Below are 15,106 nucleotides of genomic sequence, written 5' to 3' on the forward strand. Positions count from 1 at the left end.
CCCTTTCCATCCCTTCGTCCAGATTTAAGACGTCATCGTGACCAAAACAGCCCTATAGGTGAGGACCAATAATCCAGAGAGCCACACCGCAGCTAAACAGCCCCAGGGCTGCCAGACAGAGAGGATACAGGGAGTTGGCAGAGAGGGACCAGCCTGAGTGTGAAGCTTCCCAGGGCCTTTCTTCACAGGCTCTGCCTGCAGCTGCACCGGGATTACTGTGGCTGTAGCCTCTACATGCATGTGTGCACCCATACATGACCACGAGAGAGCACATGCGTGGTTATTAAAAATTATACCGTCCATGCAATTTCCCACCCGACTGACTAATCTCACAGACATGGTGGGTAAATTAGAAAAGAGAAAAGAAGGATGTACAGCCTGGGCCAGCAGCAGGAGTGTAATGCAGGCCACTAGTCCCTAAAAGCTTCCACTGCAGGTAGTGTCTGCCCTCATATCGGACACGTGGCCCTGCATGACTGCACTCAGGGTGACTCTCCCTGTCCTCCAAACTGCACTGCCTCCCCAGAAGGCCGCCTGCTTACTGTCTCACTGCTTTGGGGGCAGACTCCTCGCAGCACAAAACAAGGCTTTAGGTTACTTTTTACTACTCAGACTGAAAACAGTCCTTCTCCAGGGGCTGAAAAGCCCCCACCCTGTGCTCCAGGCCACTGTCCCTGATGGTGGTCCAGGCAGTTTACATGGAAGAAAAGTCAGATGGTCCTCCCGCCGGTGAACAACTGTTCGCTGTGCTCCTCTCTCACCTCCTGGGACTGTCTCCAAATGCCTGTCTGATGCCTCTGTTCACCATTAGACAGAGGCCAGCCACCACCCCAGCCTGCTTCCCTGCTGTTCCTAGTCTGGGCACCAGGACGCTCACAGCGGGCAGCCTCGCGAGATGGAGGAGCCTCTGGGCCTGCCCTGCACAGGGCCTCGGCCACTGCTGCTGATGGCCACAGCTCCCAGGGACTGTCCTGCCTGAGAGGACACCGGTCATCGGCAAACCACTCAAGGTCCCTGCTTCGTGGTGGGAGGCCGTGCCCGCAGCCAGGACGGGGCCTGGGTGGGAAGGGAAGGCGGAGCGGTCGCTTCCGTCTCTGGGGAGGCACGGGGCAGGTGCCGACGGGCCTTGCTCCTTTAGTCTGAATTTAGCAGGGGTAGTAAAGGGCAGTGGCTCAGAGCACAGAGTCAGACAGACGACAGCTGCATATCACGGGTGAGCCTGACTTCTCGTCACCAGTGCAGCATCCCTGTAATCTGACTCGTAGGGTTTGGGGAGGATTAATTAGTACAATGCATGGGATGCACCCAGCCTCACCCTGACACACAGGAAATACAGTCCATACACATCAGTCATTGTTGATCCTCACACTAACCCTAGAATGGAGGCATTATTATCCCCAATTTTAGAATTAACAACACAACAGAGATGCAAAGAGGTCAGATTATTTGCTCAAGCTTACACACAGCTTGTCAACTGAAAAGGCAGGATGTGAATATGAATTTCAGACCCTGAAGTCCACGTTCTATATCCGAGGGGAAGTAGGGAAGGAAAAATGATAAATCAGTTTCATGAGAATAAAGACACCCTTGAGACATGCCACTGCCCTGAGCTGGGACGTCCCTCTGTACACAGGTGAGAGGCACCCAGGCTGGGCCACTGGGGCCTGGAACTTACCGAATCTGTCCCCGTGAGCACGTACACTGACTTCAGGAGCAGGTAGCCATCCTGCTCTGCATCCGCATCTCCCTTCCACCGCAGCAACTGCCCGGCTGCCACCCGCGCTTGCTCTGGCAAGAGTGTGGGGGAGGGGAGAAAGGGTCACCAGCAGGGCAGCGTGGTGGCCTGGTCACCCAGCTTCCCTCCACTAGGACCCCTCTCTCCATGAGATGTGCCTTAGCGTCTTTAGGGAACTTCTGCCTCTTGCCCTCCCAACAATGACACCTGCATCTGTAGCAAACATTTCACACTCTGCCACATGAATCTCCTTGGAGGATAGCCTTTATCATACCACCCTCCCTGTTCAACAACCGTCAATGGCTCCCTATTGCTAAATAATAATAACAAGCTCCTCGGCAATTGGACTTGCCACAATCCAGTGTCTTTTCCTCACTTCCTGTATCACACAGCCCCTTTGGTCACAGGGATTCCTGCAATCTACACCATGCTCAAGCCATTCCTTCCCCCTGGAATTCCCTCCTGCCCTCAGTCTCACAGCCCAGCCTCTGGGGTCCAGCTCCCTGAGTGGAAGGATGCAAGTCAGGAGACCTGCAGCAGGAAACATGCTTGGCTTTGGTTTCTGTGTGTCTGTGTGTGTATGTATGTGTGTGTGTTTGTGTCCCTCCCAGGAGCAGCAGAGTTTCCCAATTCCCTCTTCTCTTCCCTCTTCTAGCCTTTTCCTTTGTTCTCCAGGGTATTCAGTGGCAGAACCTGGCCTTCCGTGGGCTTTCGAAGTCACTACTCTTAACTCCTCTAGAAAGCAGAGAGGGGCTTAGCTGGAGGCCTGGGAGGGGTCTACAGAGCTGTTTTGCTTACTGTGAAGTTCTCCAGGACCTCTCTTCTCTTACCTGCAGGCTTTCCCACCAGTGCCTTCTGTATTTCTTGGGCAAGTTGGTTGGAAACATCTTCAGCCAGCCTTTGGAGACTGGGAAAGCAGATGATCCCCACGGAGTGTTCCCAGGCCTGAAGTGCAACATGCAGGATTCGCTCAGAGATGTCAAAGCTACAAAGCAAGGCATCAGAATCACCTCCTTCCCTCCCTGCCAGCCCAAACCAATGGCTCAGCTCGCTTTCCCAGGTGCATCCGAAGACCACTGAATCACCTACCCTCCAGCTTCCACTGTCTCCCTACCCTAGTGCCTAGGAATTCTTCAACTTCCTGCTGAGCTCCAAACACCTCCAACTGGCCCCTGGATGTCTCCCCTGAACTCGTGCTCCTGAAACATCAAACACACATAACTGAATCCACTGCCTTTCCCCCAGACCTGCTGCATCTTGCCTCAGTGAATGGCCCTACCAGGCACCCACCTGCCCTAGTGGGAAATTCCAAGAGTGATTCTCTACATTCTGCGTCCCTCCCCTTCCTCACCATCGATTGCTGTGTCTCACTGATTCTCCTCTTACACACTTGTCAAACCTCATGCAGATATCTTAGTTTTAGTCATGCAAGTATTTCCTTCAGATAAATTCTAAAAAGTGGAATTGTAGGATTAAAAAAGTAGGATTTTCAATTAAAAGAGTGGGTTTCTTTCCTTTTTTTTTAGTGATTTGGTACCTATTACTAACTACTAACTCACTCTCCAGAAACAGTTTACCAGATTAGCCTCCAAGGGCTCCATGGAAAAGGGCTGATTTCTCTCTACCCATGCCAACATCAAGCACTGTGGTGCTTTTTCATCTTAAATGAGAAAACTTATAGAAGAAAAAATATCTCATTTCAATTGCAATCTTTGGATAACTAGAGTGGATGAATGCTTTTCATGCCTCTTGAATTGTCCGTTTTTACTCTTAGCCTATTATTCTATTGGAGTTTTCACTATTTTCTTATTTATTTTAAAAATCTCTTTATATATAAAAATCATTAACCGTTGGTCTATAATACTATCTCGATTTTTTTCGAATTTGTCATTTCATCTTTAAATCTGGTATTGTTTGGTTTTGCTGTACAGAAATCTGAAATTCCTATGAAATGAAATTTCTCAGTCCATTCCTTTGCTTTCTGGATTTAGTTCCAAGCTTAGGAAATCCTTTCCCAGTCCAAGTTGTTGTCATTGTTTTTAATCTCCTATTTCTTTTTAATTTCCTTAAAATCCTTTCTTATCTGTCCCTTTAATCTCTATCCCATCTGCTCATCTTTTTCCTCAGACTTTTTCCCCTTATTGTTTAGGATACTGTTTAATAGAAGTCTTTTACAGTTCTGCTTGGGATGCCAGACTCTTTTCAAAATTTCCTCCCAGTTTCCGTAGTAATCCTATCCCTAGATCTGCTTTTCATGCAAGCCTTTTCCCTTTGTTCTCCCTTCTTGTCACAGGCTGAGTACAGAGTGGAGTGACTGTCCTCGGCCCCAGACTTGAGTTCCTGGCAATTCCTGATCCCAGGTTCCCACCAGGAAGGTAAGCTGCTGTGCCAATCAGCGGCCTCTATGAAATGTAATTTTGCTGGACTCCTGTCTACTGCTCCCACTCACCAGCCATATTAAATTATGTTCCTGCCCAAAGGCCTGACCAAGTTTTTTTAAGCTGAGATCCTCCTTCTAGAAAGGGTGAGAAACACATAAAATTTCCAAAGGGAAATCATTTTCAATATGTTTCCTTGCAATAGATACTACATTTGTTTAAAAGTAAAAACCTTTAAAACTCTTCTCTATATGAAAAGACACCATATACAAAATGAGGAGGCAAACCACAGATTGGGAGAAAGTATCTGCAATGCATATAACTGACAAAGGAATGGTATTTAGACTCCTATAAATTAATAAGAAAACAATCCGATTTTTTTTAAAATGGGCAAATGAAACAACAAGTAACTTATTGAAAGATAAATGGCAAATTACTAATAATCAGGAAGATGCAAACTATAACTTCAAGGAGATATTTTATACTTTTCTGGTTAGTAAAAATGAAAAATCTGACAATATCAAATGTGGGTGAAGGTGAGGAAACATGAAACCCCCGTACTCTATGATGGAGTGTCACTTAGAAGAACCTCTTTGAAGAAGCATTTAATGTAATCCAATAAAGTTAAAGGGGCACACATCCAAAAACCCACCAATTCCAATCCTTGGTATAGTCCCTAGAGAAATGCTGGCACACATGCACAAGGAGACGTGAACAAGAAATATTCATGCAGCATTATTTTTGATTGGGAAAAACAATGTTCATCAATAGGATAATGAATGAATAATTTGTGACATATCTATATAAGGATATCATATAGAACTGAAAAAGGAAAAGAAATAGAGCTGTATCAATATGGATAAATCCCCAAAATAGAATGTTGTGGAAAAAGCAAATTGCAACAGTATATTACAGTATGAGTCTACAAAAACCTGTGAGACTATACATAAATTATACAATAATATTACTTATGGTTATAAAAATACACCCATATTACTGTATAATTTACATATAGTCTCACAGGTATTTTAGAATGATACTGTACTATACTTCTGTAACTTGCTGTCTCTCTATATATCATTTCCCACAGGGCATGATAATTCAGCAGGTTGGGAGTTACCATTGGAGGAGTGTGGAAGGGGAATGAGTTCTAGAATTCATACACAGGTGGCTTTAGTTTATCTGAAATGCTTCATTTCTTTTATATGGGTGGTGAGTACTTGGGTATTCTGATTTGAACAAAACTTTGTATCTGAAATACTTAAAAATTTTCTGCCCTATAAACGAACATAGTCGCACCTTTCCTTTGTAAATAAAAAAGCAGTACATCAGAACTTTGCTAGAACTACAAAAATACTAGGTGAATGTTAAACGCTATTATACATAGTAGACCTTCACCAAATATTTGATAAGCAAACACATGATTATGAGACCCACAGTGTGCAGAACGATGGCCGAATGTGTTGTGGAGTGCTGGTTTTGTGCCAAATGCTGGGCCAAGCACTGACACGCATTGTTTCCACTAATCTGCATAGGGATTGGGATTATTATTATTCCCACTTTACAGAAACAGAGGCTGAGCCATAGGGTAACCCTAGAGAACCAGTTAAGCAGCAGAGTGAAGAGCTGAGTTATCTCACACATACCCAAGTAGCATGTGCATGTCTAAGAAATGTATGAACACACCATTGTAAGGCAATTATACTTCAATAAAGATGTTAAAAAAAAAAAAAAAAGAAAGAAAAGGAGGACTTAGGTAGCTATAGTCACTGTTCTAAAAGAAGTTCTGCATAAAATAAATTTTAAAATGTAGTAAGTACCTTTGCTATGCCTCTAAAAATTCTGAGCTATGGCACTGCTCTCAGTGAGGCAGCCCAATCCAGAGCTTTAATAGATGCCCTGTATGAAATCATTTTAAAAGACATATTAAATGACTTTCATAGTCAAATGTCATAGTATAAGAATACTTTGAAATTGATACATTTTTAGTTTGGGGACTGATTTTTGTTTTGCAAGCGGAAATAAAGCAAACATCGAATTAAAAAAAAAAAAAAAAAAAAGAAATGTATGGCTACCACCTGGAAACCAGCTATCACCTGGAAAGGCTAATCTCTGGAGAGATAAAGTCAGTCCTTCTGGCGGGGAATTTCAGTGGTAACATTATTTCCCTCCCCAGGACTGATATCACATCTGCTATGATATCTTCCTAACAAATTCCTGTGCCTCCTCCCTGCAGTGGCAAACCCCTCAAAGACCAATTTGCAGGCAGTTGACTCAGAGGCATCGAGATCATCTTTGAGCAGTGGGGCTCCAGTAGGCACTCTGCAATAAAGCAAATCGGGCCACTGTGAGTTGAACAGTAATTGTACGCTCAGCCGGATTCTCCCAAGGCTCACACTCCTTCCTGGGACCAAGATGGCTACTTCTGGAGGCCCCATTAACTCTTTCAGGCCACTGGGGTGCTGTTTGATGCACAGAGGCAATCATTTACTGAATGGTACCGTGGAGACCCCAAAGAGTTAAGGCAGCTTTTGAAAGGACCTAATTTTTTTCCCAAACTGGGATTTTCATGCTGGGAGAATATTGCTCAATATTTTTTTAAAACTTTTATTTACTTATATCCTCTAAACTGCACCATCATGCCTCGTGGCTGTCCCCTCACATGGAAGAAAGAGAAAGAAAATGGTGCTCTGGTCTCCAGAGCATAAGGAAGACAGAAGCTCTAGAGGAGATGGGAGAAAACCCCAGCTTTGAATGACAGAGAATCTGATTAGTTTTCAAGTGTGACTGCAGTATTACTATTTCTTCATTGCCTCAGAGTTTGGTGGTTTGGCCTTTAAGTGAACTCAAAACATTTCAGAGATTTTACATGAGTTTCCCCTGATAATGTGACACAATTGATTCTCTCCTTTGTAAACAGAAAAAAAAAAAAAAAGTGATGCATCAAAACTTTACTAACATAACACAAATATTGTTCCCCTGAGAAGGGAATAAACCATATTGCAGGCCCCACTCTGAAGTGGGTTAGAGTCAGGGATGGACAAGAAGGGGTATTTACCCTCACCACCCCCTCTGGATACCACACTTGGAAATAACTGTTGGTCATCCTTGTTATTATATTTAATGTTACTTCTCTCTCTTCCATAGTCAGTTGGGTCCATGCTGGGTTTGTATGAGAATAATTGACCACACCCAATGGTATAAACTCCGTACCACTGGCCAGGCAGTTAGCCTAAGAGTAGCTATACACACCTGTGTACATGCACATGTACACACACACACAAAAATACACTCATCTCCAAGTACAACTGATTTAGTGTTAATTCCAATCCCTCCATACTAGGAAATAAATGGATTCCTGTCCATGTTACCTACTGTTCTGATTATCCATTGCTGTATAACAAACTGGACCCAAATTGAGTGGCTTAAAATAACAGCAATCATTTATTTTTCTCATGGATCTGCAATTTGGGCAGGGCTCAGCAGGAACAGCTTTTCTCTGCTTCACTCAGCTGGGGCAGCGAACAAGGGCTAAGAGATCCATTTGCAAGATGGCACACTCACATGGCTGGCAAGTTGTGCTGGCTTTCAGCAGCAAGTGCAGCTGCAAGGTCAGTGGCTTTGGTTTCTCTCCACATAGGCTTTTACTCGGGGCTGCTTGGGCTTCCTCACAACATGGAAGCAGGGTTCTAAGCGTGAGTATTTCAAGTGACAGAGAGAAGCTACAAGTATCTTGAGGCCTGAGCCCAGAAATGTCATTTTTGCCCTATTCCATTACAAACCCATCCAGATTCAAGGGGAGGGGACATAGATGTCACCTCTTGAAGGGAGCAGTGTGAACCCATCCGCAGTATCTCTAATCTACCGCATCCACAGATTCCCTTTTTTTCCCATGTAGCCCCACCTCCCAGGTTGTCTGTCCCAGACAGTGAGGAATTTTACACTAATTTCTAAGGATTCCCTGTCTCGCTGCCTGCTTTCTCTCAAAGTACATATTCTAAGAACAATCTTCAACAACTACATCTGTAGCTCTAGCTTTCTCCATCTATTATTACCCAATATCTCTATGCAACGAGAGGACCCAAGTGGTCCCCTTTCCCCCAAAGCAAACCCAACTGAAGGCCAACAGGACCTACCCATGCTTGCTAGCAGAATGCCTTCTTCTCTTGGTGTAAGATCTTATGATAGGAAGGGTTCTAGAAAGACCAAAGCCCAAGGCTCTTGGCAGAGAAAGAGTAGCAGTCAATTGAATCCTTCCTGCAAGCACTGCTGTGCACTCTGGGAAGTCATTGGCTTTGTGCTGCTTCCTGTGTGATGCAATAAAACCTCCTCCTTGTCTGCAACATCCTGGAGTCAGCTATCCAAACAGCACATGTGCAGGGGGTGGCATTCTTTTTGTATGAAAGGGGACATAGGTACGAGGCAGGCAAATCCATTGTCCAGTGAGTCATGAGATAGGGAAAGAAACCAGATGTGCTCCGTTCTATGAACCTCAGCACTGCCCGAGGGAATGCAATGGTTAACAACACGAGCCTGGGTGGACTGCCCAGGTTAAGTTTTGCTCCCCACTAACAGCTGGCTGATCTTGGCCAAGTTATGCAACATCTCTAAACCTCCCTTTCCTCATTTATAAAGCTGGGATAAAAATAGCACCTACTTCACAGGCTTATTATAAGGGCTTGTAAGCATGGAACAAAATGCCTTGCTTAGTTAGTTAGAGCTTGGTGAATATTACTACCTATCATCAGTGAAAGTAACCACTTGCCCTGGCTTTGACCTAGGAAGGGGAGTGATGGAGCTTGGTAGAGGAGGAGAGCCTGCAGATCCCAGTGAGAACTTCATTTCTGACTCATCCCCTCAGGGCAGCTCCCTGCTGGGATTCCAGTGCCCTGAGACTCCTTATCACCTTATCAGACAGTCACCAAAATGTTGAGTGGGTTTACTCCTTAACAACCCTGCAGTGTTTCTTCAACTTGGGAGGCAGTGGGGCTAGAATTTACTATAGAACCAACCAAGTCCCTCTTTGTATTTGCCTCATAGTTGATGCAGATTTATGTATAAACAATGGCAGGATAAGGGAGAAGTTCATCCCCTGCTGTGTGTTGGGAGGAATCATATGTGAGAGAAAGCCAAAGAGGCTAAAGGGAAGTTCTTTGGGAAGAACATGCCAAAGAAGCAGCTCTGAGGGAGTCTGCCTCACAAGACAGTACCTATTGTTATATCTCAAGACTCACTAGGTCAAGGCAGGTGACATCCCCTGAGGTGGGGCATGCACCGCTGCCAACCTTCGCCAGAGCTCTAACTACACATGGACCACCCCTTTCATGTTGGGTCTGACTGACAAAGAGTCTGGGCAAGTTAGGCAAGATCCCACAACCCAGGGACATAGCCTTTCCCAAGCAGAACTTAGTCAGAACTTAATAAGAACAACAGGTTTGTAGACATATAGGCCTTAATAAAAGATATAGATTTTAAGAAAATGATAAAAAGCCTGTAATAATCTGCCTCTACAGGGTTCATCAGAGGTGGGCTCCAGGGATCCAAAACATAGCAGATTTTGTCAGCAGTTTGGGGAATCGTGGTGACAGGATCTCAAACTGCACATGTGCAGTCAGTTTCCAGGAGGTTGGTGGAAAGGTGATGGGGATCATGTCTGCTTTCCATGTGCTGTGGGCTTTACAATCCTCATCTGATCTCACCCTCACAGTCTCCCAGCAAATTGGTATTGATTCCACTTTACAGATGAGGAAACTGAGGCTCAGTAATATTTAGTAGCTTGCTCAAGGATGCACAGCTAATAAGCAATGGAGCTGGGACTGGAGCCCTACTGTTTGACTTGAAAGCCCGTGTATTCAACAATAGGGCTATTGTTCCTCCTGTTACCAGGAAATGGTTTGGGAAACATGGACCAATACCAAGGTTCAGTTATAATAGGAACAGCTTGCTATCCATGAGGTCAGTGCCTACAGGGTCATATAACATAAATGAGTGATATGGGTTGGGTGAAAGATGTTAGGGAGTGGGGGACTAGGGTAAACTGAGAGACCAAGACCATCTTCTGTTTAAAAGAGGTGCCCCTAACCATCTCCATCCAATTATTGGTATTACAGCTACAAATATTTTCAAGAGAAATCTGAAATCTGAGTCTCACCTGAAAACTTTCCACTTTGAAAAAATGGCACTAATTCATTTTTAACCCCTACAAGCCAAACAGAACACATTCTGGGTGCTAGTCAGTTATCCTCTGCTCTGGACAGATGCAGGTAAAACCTCAATCTGTCTTCCTTACTTTCATAGCACCAGGCCCTAGAACAGAGTATAGGAGCTCAATAAATATTTGTACAACAAATGAATGAGTTCTCAAATCAACAATCTGGAGAGAGGCAAGGAAGTATCAAGCCCTGGCTCTCAGATGCAGAGTCCTTTCATCAGAGCTAGGGCTGCCCAGAGGGGTGGAAAAGATACAGTGCAATAGCTGAACCGCATATGCCTTCCCAGTGATTTGGGGGTGAGGGCGGCAGGCGATGCTCACATTTTTCCTTTTATAAGGCAAATTTGATCTGAGAACTGGGTGAGACAAAGCTACCTCCCAGAAGCTGGGGTCATTAGAGCAGGGATGGCTGGGAAGGAGAAACCTGGCCTCTCTCCTTATCTAGTTCCTCTTTTCCAGTATGTTCCCTATGCCCCAGTTATCCAATCTGTGAAGTGAGTTGGATGGAGTATACAAATCTGAAACATGGAGAAAAACAATGAATTCATGGACAATAAGTTACTTGGCAATTTTTTACAGAAAGGCACGCTTAAGTATTCCATGCATCCTATAAATATGATCCCAAGAAAATTCTGAGTGATCTTTGGAAATCCTTAAGTATTCCTGGTTAATAAGTGAGATGAAACATATTAACAAAGGGGTTTCCCAATAAAAACCTGCAAAGATTCCATCTGTTCTAGTTTACTTTCAGATGTGAAAAGTATCTCATATTCTCCGTACTTTGAATGTAGGTACATGGTTTTTGTAATAATAACCCAAACTCAATAGTCAAGCAAAAACTAAGTCTTCATAAAAAAATGCATTTCCAACTCTACAGTTAGACTTCAATATTTTCAGCTATAAGGCAGACCTCACTGGCAGGAGCTTTATTCCAAGACAATAAAGGAAATCCCTTGTACCCAAACTGTCACCAGCTGCCACTAGTCAGAGTGCCAGCCCAGTGGACAGGCTGGACTTGTCTTGTGTGTCTGAAACCAGGGGAGGGAGCACTGCTTTGCTGCTCCCATGGATTACACCTCAGTTTGCATTATTGGCACAATTTATGTTCCGGCTCTCCCAGGCCCTGGTGTTGGCATTACTGGTGTTTGAGGTTACCAGCCACCCTGCCACTCACATGTCAGGACACAGATGCCTTTCTAGCTCCCGAAGGTACAGGTTTCTCCTCTGGCTCCCAAGCTGGGACTGAAAATATCATTGTTAAACAATCTCATTTTTTTAAACTAAAGAGACAATGGTACTCAAGAGCCAACTGTCCATCCTTTCCAAGCCCATCCTCACCCTGGAGATGAGCCTTGCTTGCTATCTTTATTAAATAGCACACACTCTCCTCTAAGCAACCAGTCAGAGACCACTTGTGATGATATTAAAACTACTGACTCCAGCTTCCAGTCATCCCAGAAGTGTCCCCAGAGTGCTGTATCATCTTTTTACAGTTTCAAAAATGAGAACACCAACCTTTAGGAATAGTGGGAGAAGATTCAACAGGCTCTTCTGATGTTCAGCTGAGCTCCTGGGAGCCAACTGCTGGTATTCCAGAAACTTCCTTTCTAGCATCTCCCAGAGGGCAGTGGGGCCAGGGGTCTGCCCTCCCGGTGGGAAATCAGGCTGAGCAACATCAGGCTGGCCTTTATTTTCAGAACCTGGATCCTCAGCTCTGTCTTCAGCCTCTGAGACCTCTTTCGCCTCCATGCCTCAGCAAAGCAGATCTGAATTCAGAACGAAGAAGAAAAATAAACAGTCCTGTCACAACACTTTCTGATGAAACTGATTGTGGGACAAGGTACCATCCTCATTCAGTCCAGTTCCTGTTGCAGATGGTTCCTCTAAGAATCTGAAACTGACTAAAATAAGGAACACTTCTGAAAAAAGAGATTCCAATTTAGATGTGACTCATATTGACAATCTAACGTTTGCCAGGCACCATCCTGGGCTCTTTACACAGACTCTGTCACGAAAGAGATGGGTATTCTTATTTTTTCTATGTAAGTAAGGAAACTGACTGAACCAAAAGGCACCAGGGTAGTGAGACATCCAGTTGAAATGCAAACCTTTAACACCAAAGCCTGTTTTTTGATTATCTGACACTGCTCCTCTTTAAAAAGGCTGAGTAAATAGAATAGATGTGTAAATATCCCACCAATATTTGTAGAGGCATGTAATTCTGTATCTTCTATTTTAACTTCCTTCTACCACATGAGATGAAAAGGATGTAAATTCTTCATTCTCAGCAACATTTGCTTCACACTCAATATTTTTAGAGGAATTTGTCCTCAAAATGACTCTTTAAACCCCCAAGTTAACTTAAAAGAACTTCTCTGTTAGTGCACACAAAAGTAATGTATACAAGCCGGGGACCCAGGGTCAGTAGGCGTGAGGATAGGGACGTACACCATGAAACTAGCCAAAGGCTGATTTACCAGATAGGTAACCTTGAGAAGGTACCTTTATTTGTGTCCTTGACTTTTCAATTGTCATACTCTGTAGCCATGTCAGGACTGACTCACAGAACAGCAAAGGTTTGCCGGTTGTTTTTTTGTCAGGAGTGCAAGAAACTCCCAGCAGGGACCAGAGTGTCCAGGTTCCCTGAAAGAAGCCTTCCCAGGCCACGATGTCACCACATAGGAGTCCATCCCGGCATCCTGCCAGCAACCGACAGCCACCAGTCAAGGGACAGCAAACAGACAGATGGACACGGAGGTGGGTCTCCCGGTGTTTTGCTCTGGGCTAAGCAGCTGTGGAGGTGTGTCATGCTTTATTTTTAGCCCAAACACACACCCCTTGCAGGCTAGAATGGACGTTAACTAAGGGTCACGTGGCCAGATGAGTCATCCCTCTTTGGAACATTCTCACCCTTTGGGTACAAAACTCCATGAGTCCCTGGCCCTTTTTCTATCACACATGCTTATTGCTCTCAGGCTTCATTTGCAGAAGTCATTTTCTTATACAAAAGCCATGTATGTTCAGCATTGAAAATTGGGAAGAAAAAAAATACATCAGGAAGAATATCAAGGCCTATATCCAGAAAAATGACTGTTGATATTCAGGCTTTTATCTACGAATATACTGTTTAATGATATTGTTGAAGCAAAATTTTTATCTGTACTTTTGCTTTTTTTGGTTGGCTGTCTGGGACTTGGTGCGGGTTTATTTGTTTCCGTTTTGGGGTTGACTCTCAGGGACAGGTGGCGGGGTGCCTCACACTTCTCAGTCTCAGCATGGTCTCTTTCCTGACCAGGACCAGGTTCTTCTCTGGCACTGGTGGTTTATTCATTCTTCCCTTGGCTCTTCATCCCCCAGTCCCGTCTTTCCCACCTCACCCAGCCCACCTGCTTGATAGCACGAGTCCTTATAAAACATGGCACAAGAACATGATTTCTGAATGCATCATTTTAAGCTCCCCAAACGACCTTCTGCATCTTTTCTCAGCTTACTGTCTCACTCAACATTATGACCTCAGACCCAAGCACGTGGTTCTGTATTTGTAAACCTCATTTCTTCTAACCGCTGCTCCGTGTTACACAGTGGGCATCACGTGCCTATTTGATTTGTTTGCTCCGCAGTAGATGGTTAGATTGCCTGAGACTTCTCAGACTGCCCTCCATCCTGTCCTGGACATTCCCACGAGACTCCCCTCATGGGGCTGCACGTGACTGGCTCTGGGTATAAACACCAAAGTGGGAGTGCTGAGTCAAGGGTGTAGGTCTCTCAGTTCAACCAAGTACCATCAACTAAGATGCCTCCAGAAAGCTGGCACCAGGCCACACTCCCCCCACAGGCTCCTCTACCATCTTCTCTTTACCCCTGCTTAACATCACCCTGCTTTCTAATGTTTGCTGATCTGATTGAAGTAAAGTGATCCCTCATTTTTTTTTTTTTTTTTTTTGGCTGCGTTGGGTCTTCGTTGCTGTGTGCAGGCTTTCTCTAGTTGCAGTGAGCAGGGGCTACTCTTCGTTGTGGTGCGTGGGCTTCTCATTGCAGTGGCTTCTCTTGTTGTGGAGCGTGGGCTCTAGGCACGTGGGCTTCAGTAGTTGTGGCACGTGAGCTCAGTAGGTGTGGCTCGCGGGCTCTAGAGTGCAGGCTCAGTAGTTGTGGCGCACGAGCTTAGTTGCTCCACGGCATGTGGGATTTTCCCGGACCAGGGCTCAAACCTGTGTCCCCTGCATTGGCAGGCGGATTCTTAACCACTGCGCCACCAGGGAAGTCCCAATCTCTCATTTTAATTTGCTTCTCTCTCACTTACTAATGAGTCTGAGCATCTCTTTATATGATTCATAGCCTTTTGGATTTCCTCTTCTGAAAAATGATTACTCATAACCTTTGCTTATTTGTCCTTGCCTATCTTTTTCCTGTTGCTTTGAGAGAGTATATTTTAGAAACTGATCCCTTGTTGCCTTTAAAAATCGCTAATATCTTCTCTCAATCCATTTTTTCCTCATAAATTAGTTCATAACTTTTTTTATGTCACAGAAAAGTATTGTGAATACTTCCCATGTTGTTAAAGATCCTCTACATCTTCATTTTTAATGGTGTGTGGTGGCTGTAGAACCATGTTGATCCTTTATTTAACTAATCCCCTACATTTAGGCATTTAAGTCATTTCCAATGCTTCACTACTATAAACAACACTGTGATGATAGGCCTCGTGTCCAAGACTTTCCATATATTCATGATTAAATACCAGATTGCAATACATTCCTAAAAGGAAATAGCTTGGTCTAAAGA

General features: G+C 44.5%; 1 protein-coding gene across 2 annotated transcripts in view; it reads right to left on the minus strand.

The window, feature by feature from the left end:
- The window catches only part of WDFY4 (WDFY family member 4), a 252,587-nt gene extending 240,514 nt beyond the window's left edge, over nt 1-12,073 (minus strand). For both annotated transcript variants that reach the window (XM_059899978.1, XM_059899979.1), the window contains exons 1-3: nt 11,840-12,073; nt 2,566-2,680; nt 1,676-1,788 (exon numbers count right to left, since the gene is read on the minus strand). In XM_059899978.1, the coding sequence (XP_059755961.1) occupies nt 1,676-1,788; nt 2,566-2,680; nt 11,840-12,073 (462 nt within the window). The remainder of the gene's footprint in view (nt 1-1,675; nt 1,789-2,565; nt 2,681-11,839) is intronic.
- Between the last annotated feature and the right edge of the window lie 3,033 nt (nt 12,074-15,106).

This window comes from Balaenoptera ricei, chromosome 16 (genome assembly GCF_028023285.1).
Source record: "Balaenoptera ricei isolate mBalRic1 chromosome 16, mBalRic1.hap2, whole genome shotgun sequence".
In the NCBI taxonomy this organism is placed as follows: domain Eukaryota; kingdom Metazoa; phylum Chordata; class Mammalia; order Artiodactyla; family Balaenopteridae; genus Balaenoptera; species Balaenoptera ricei.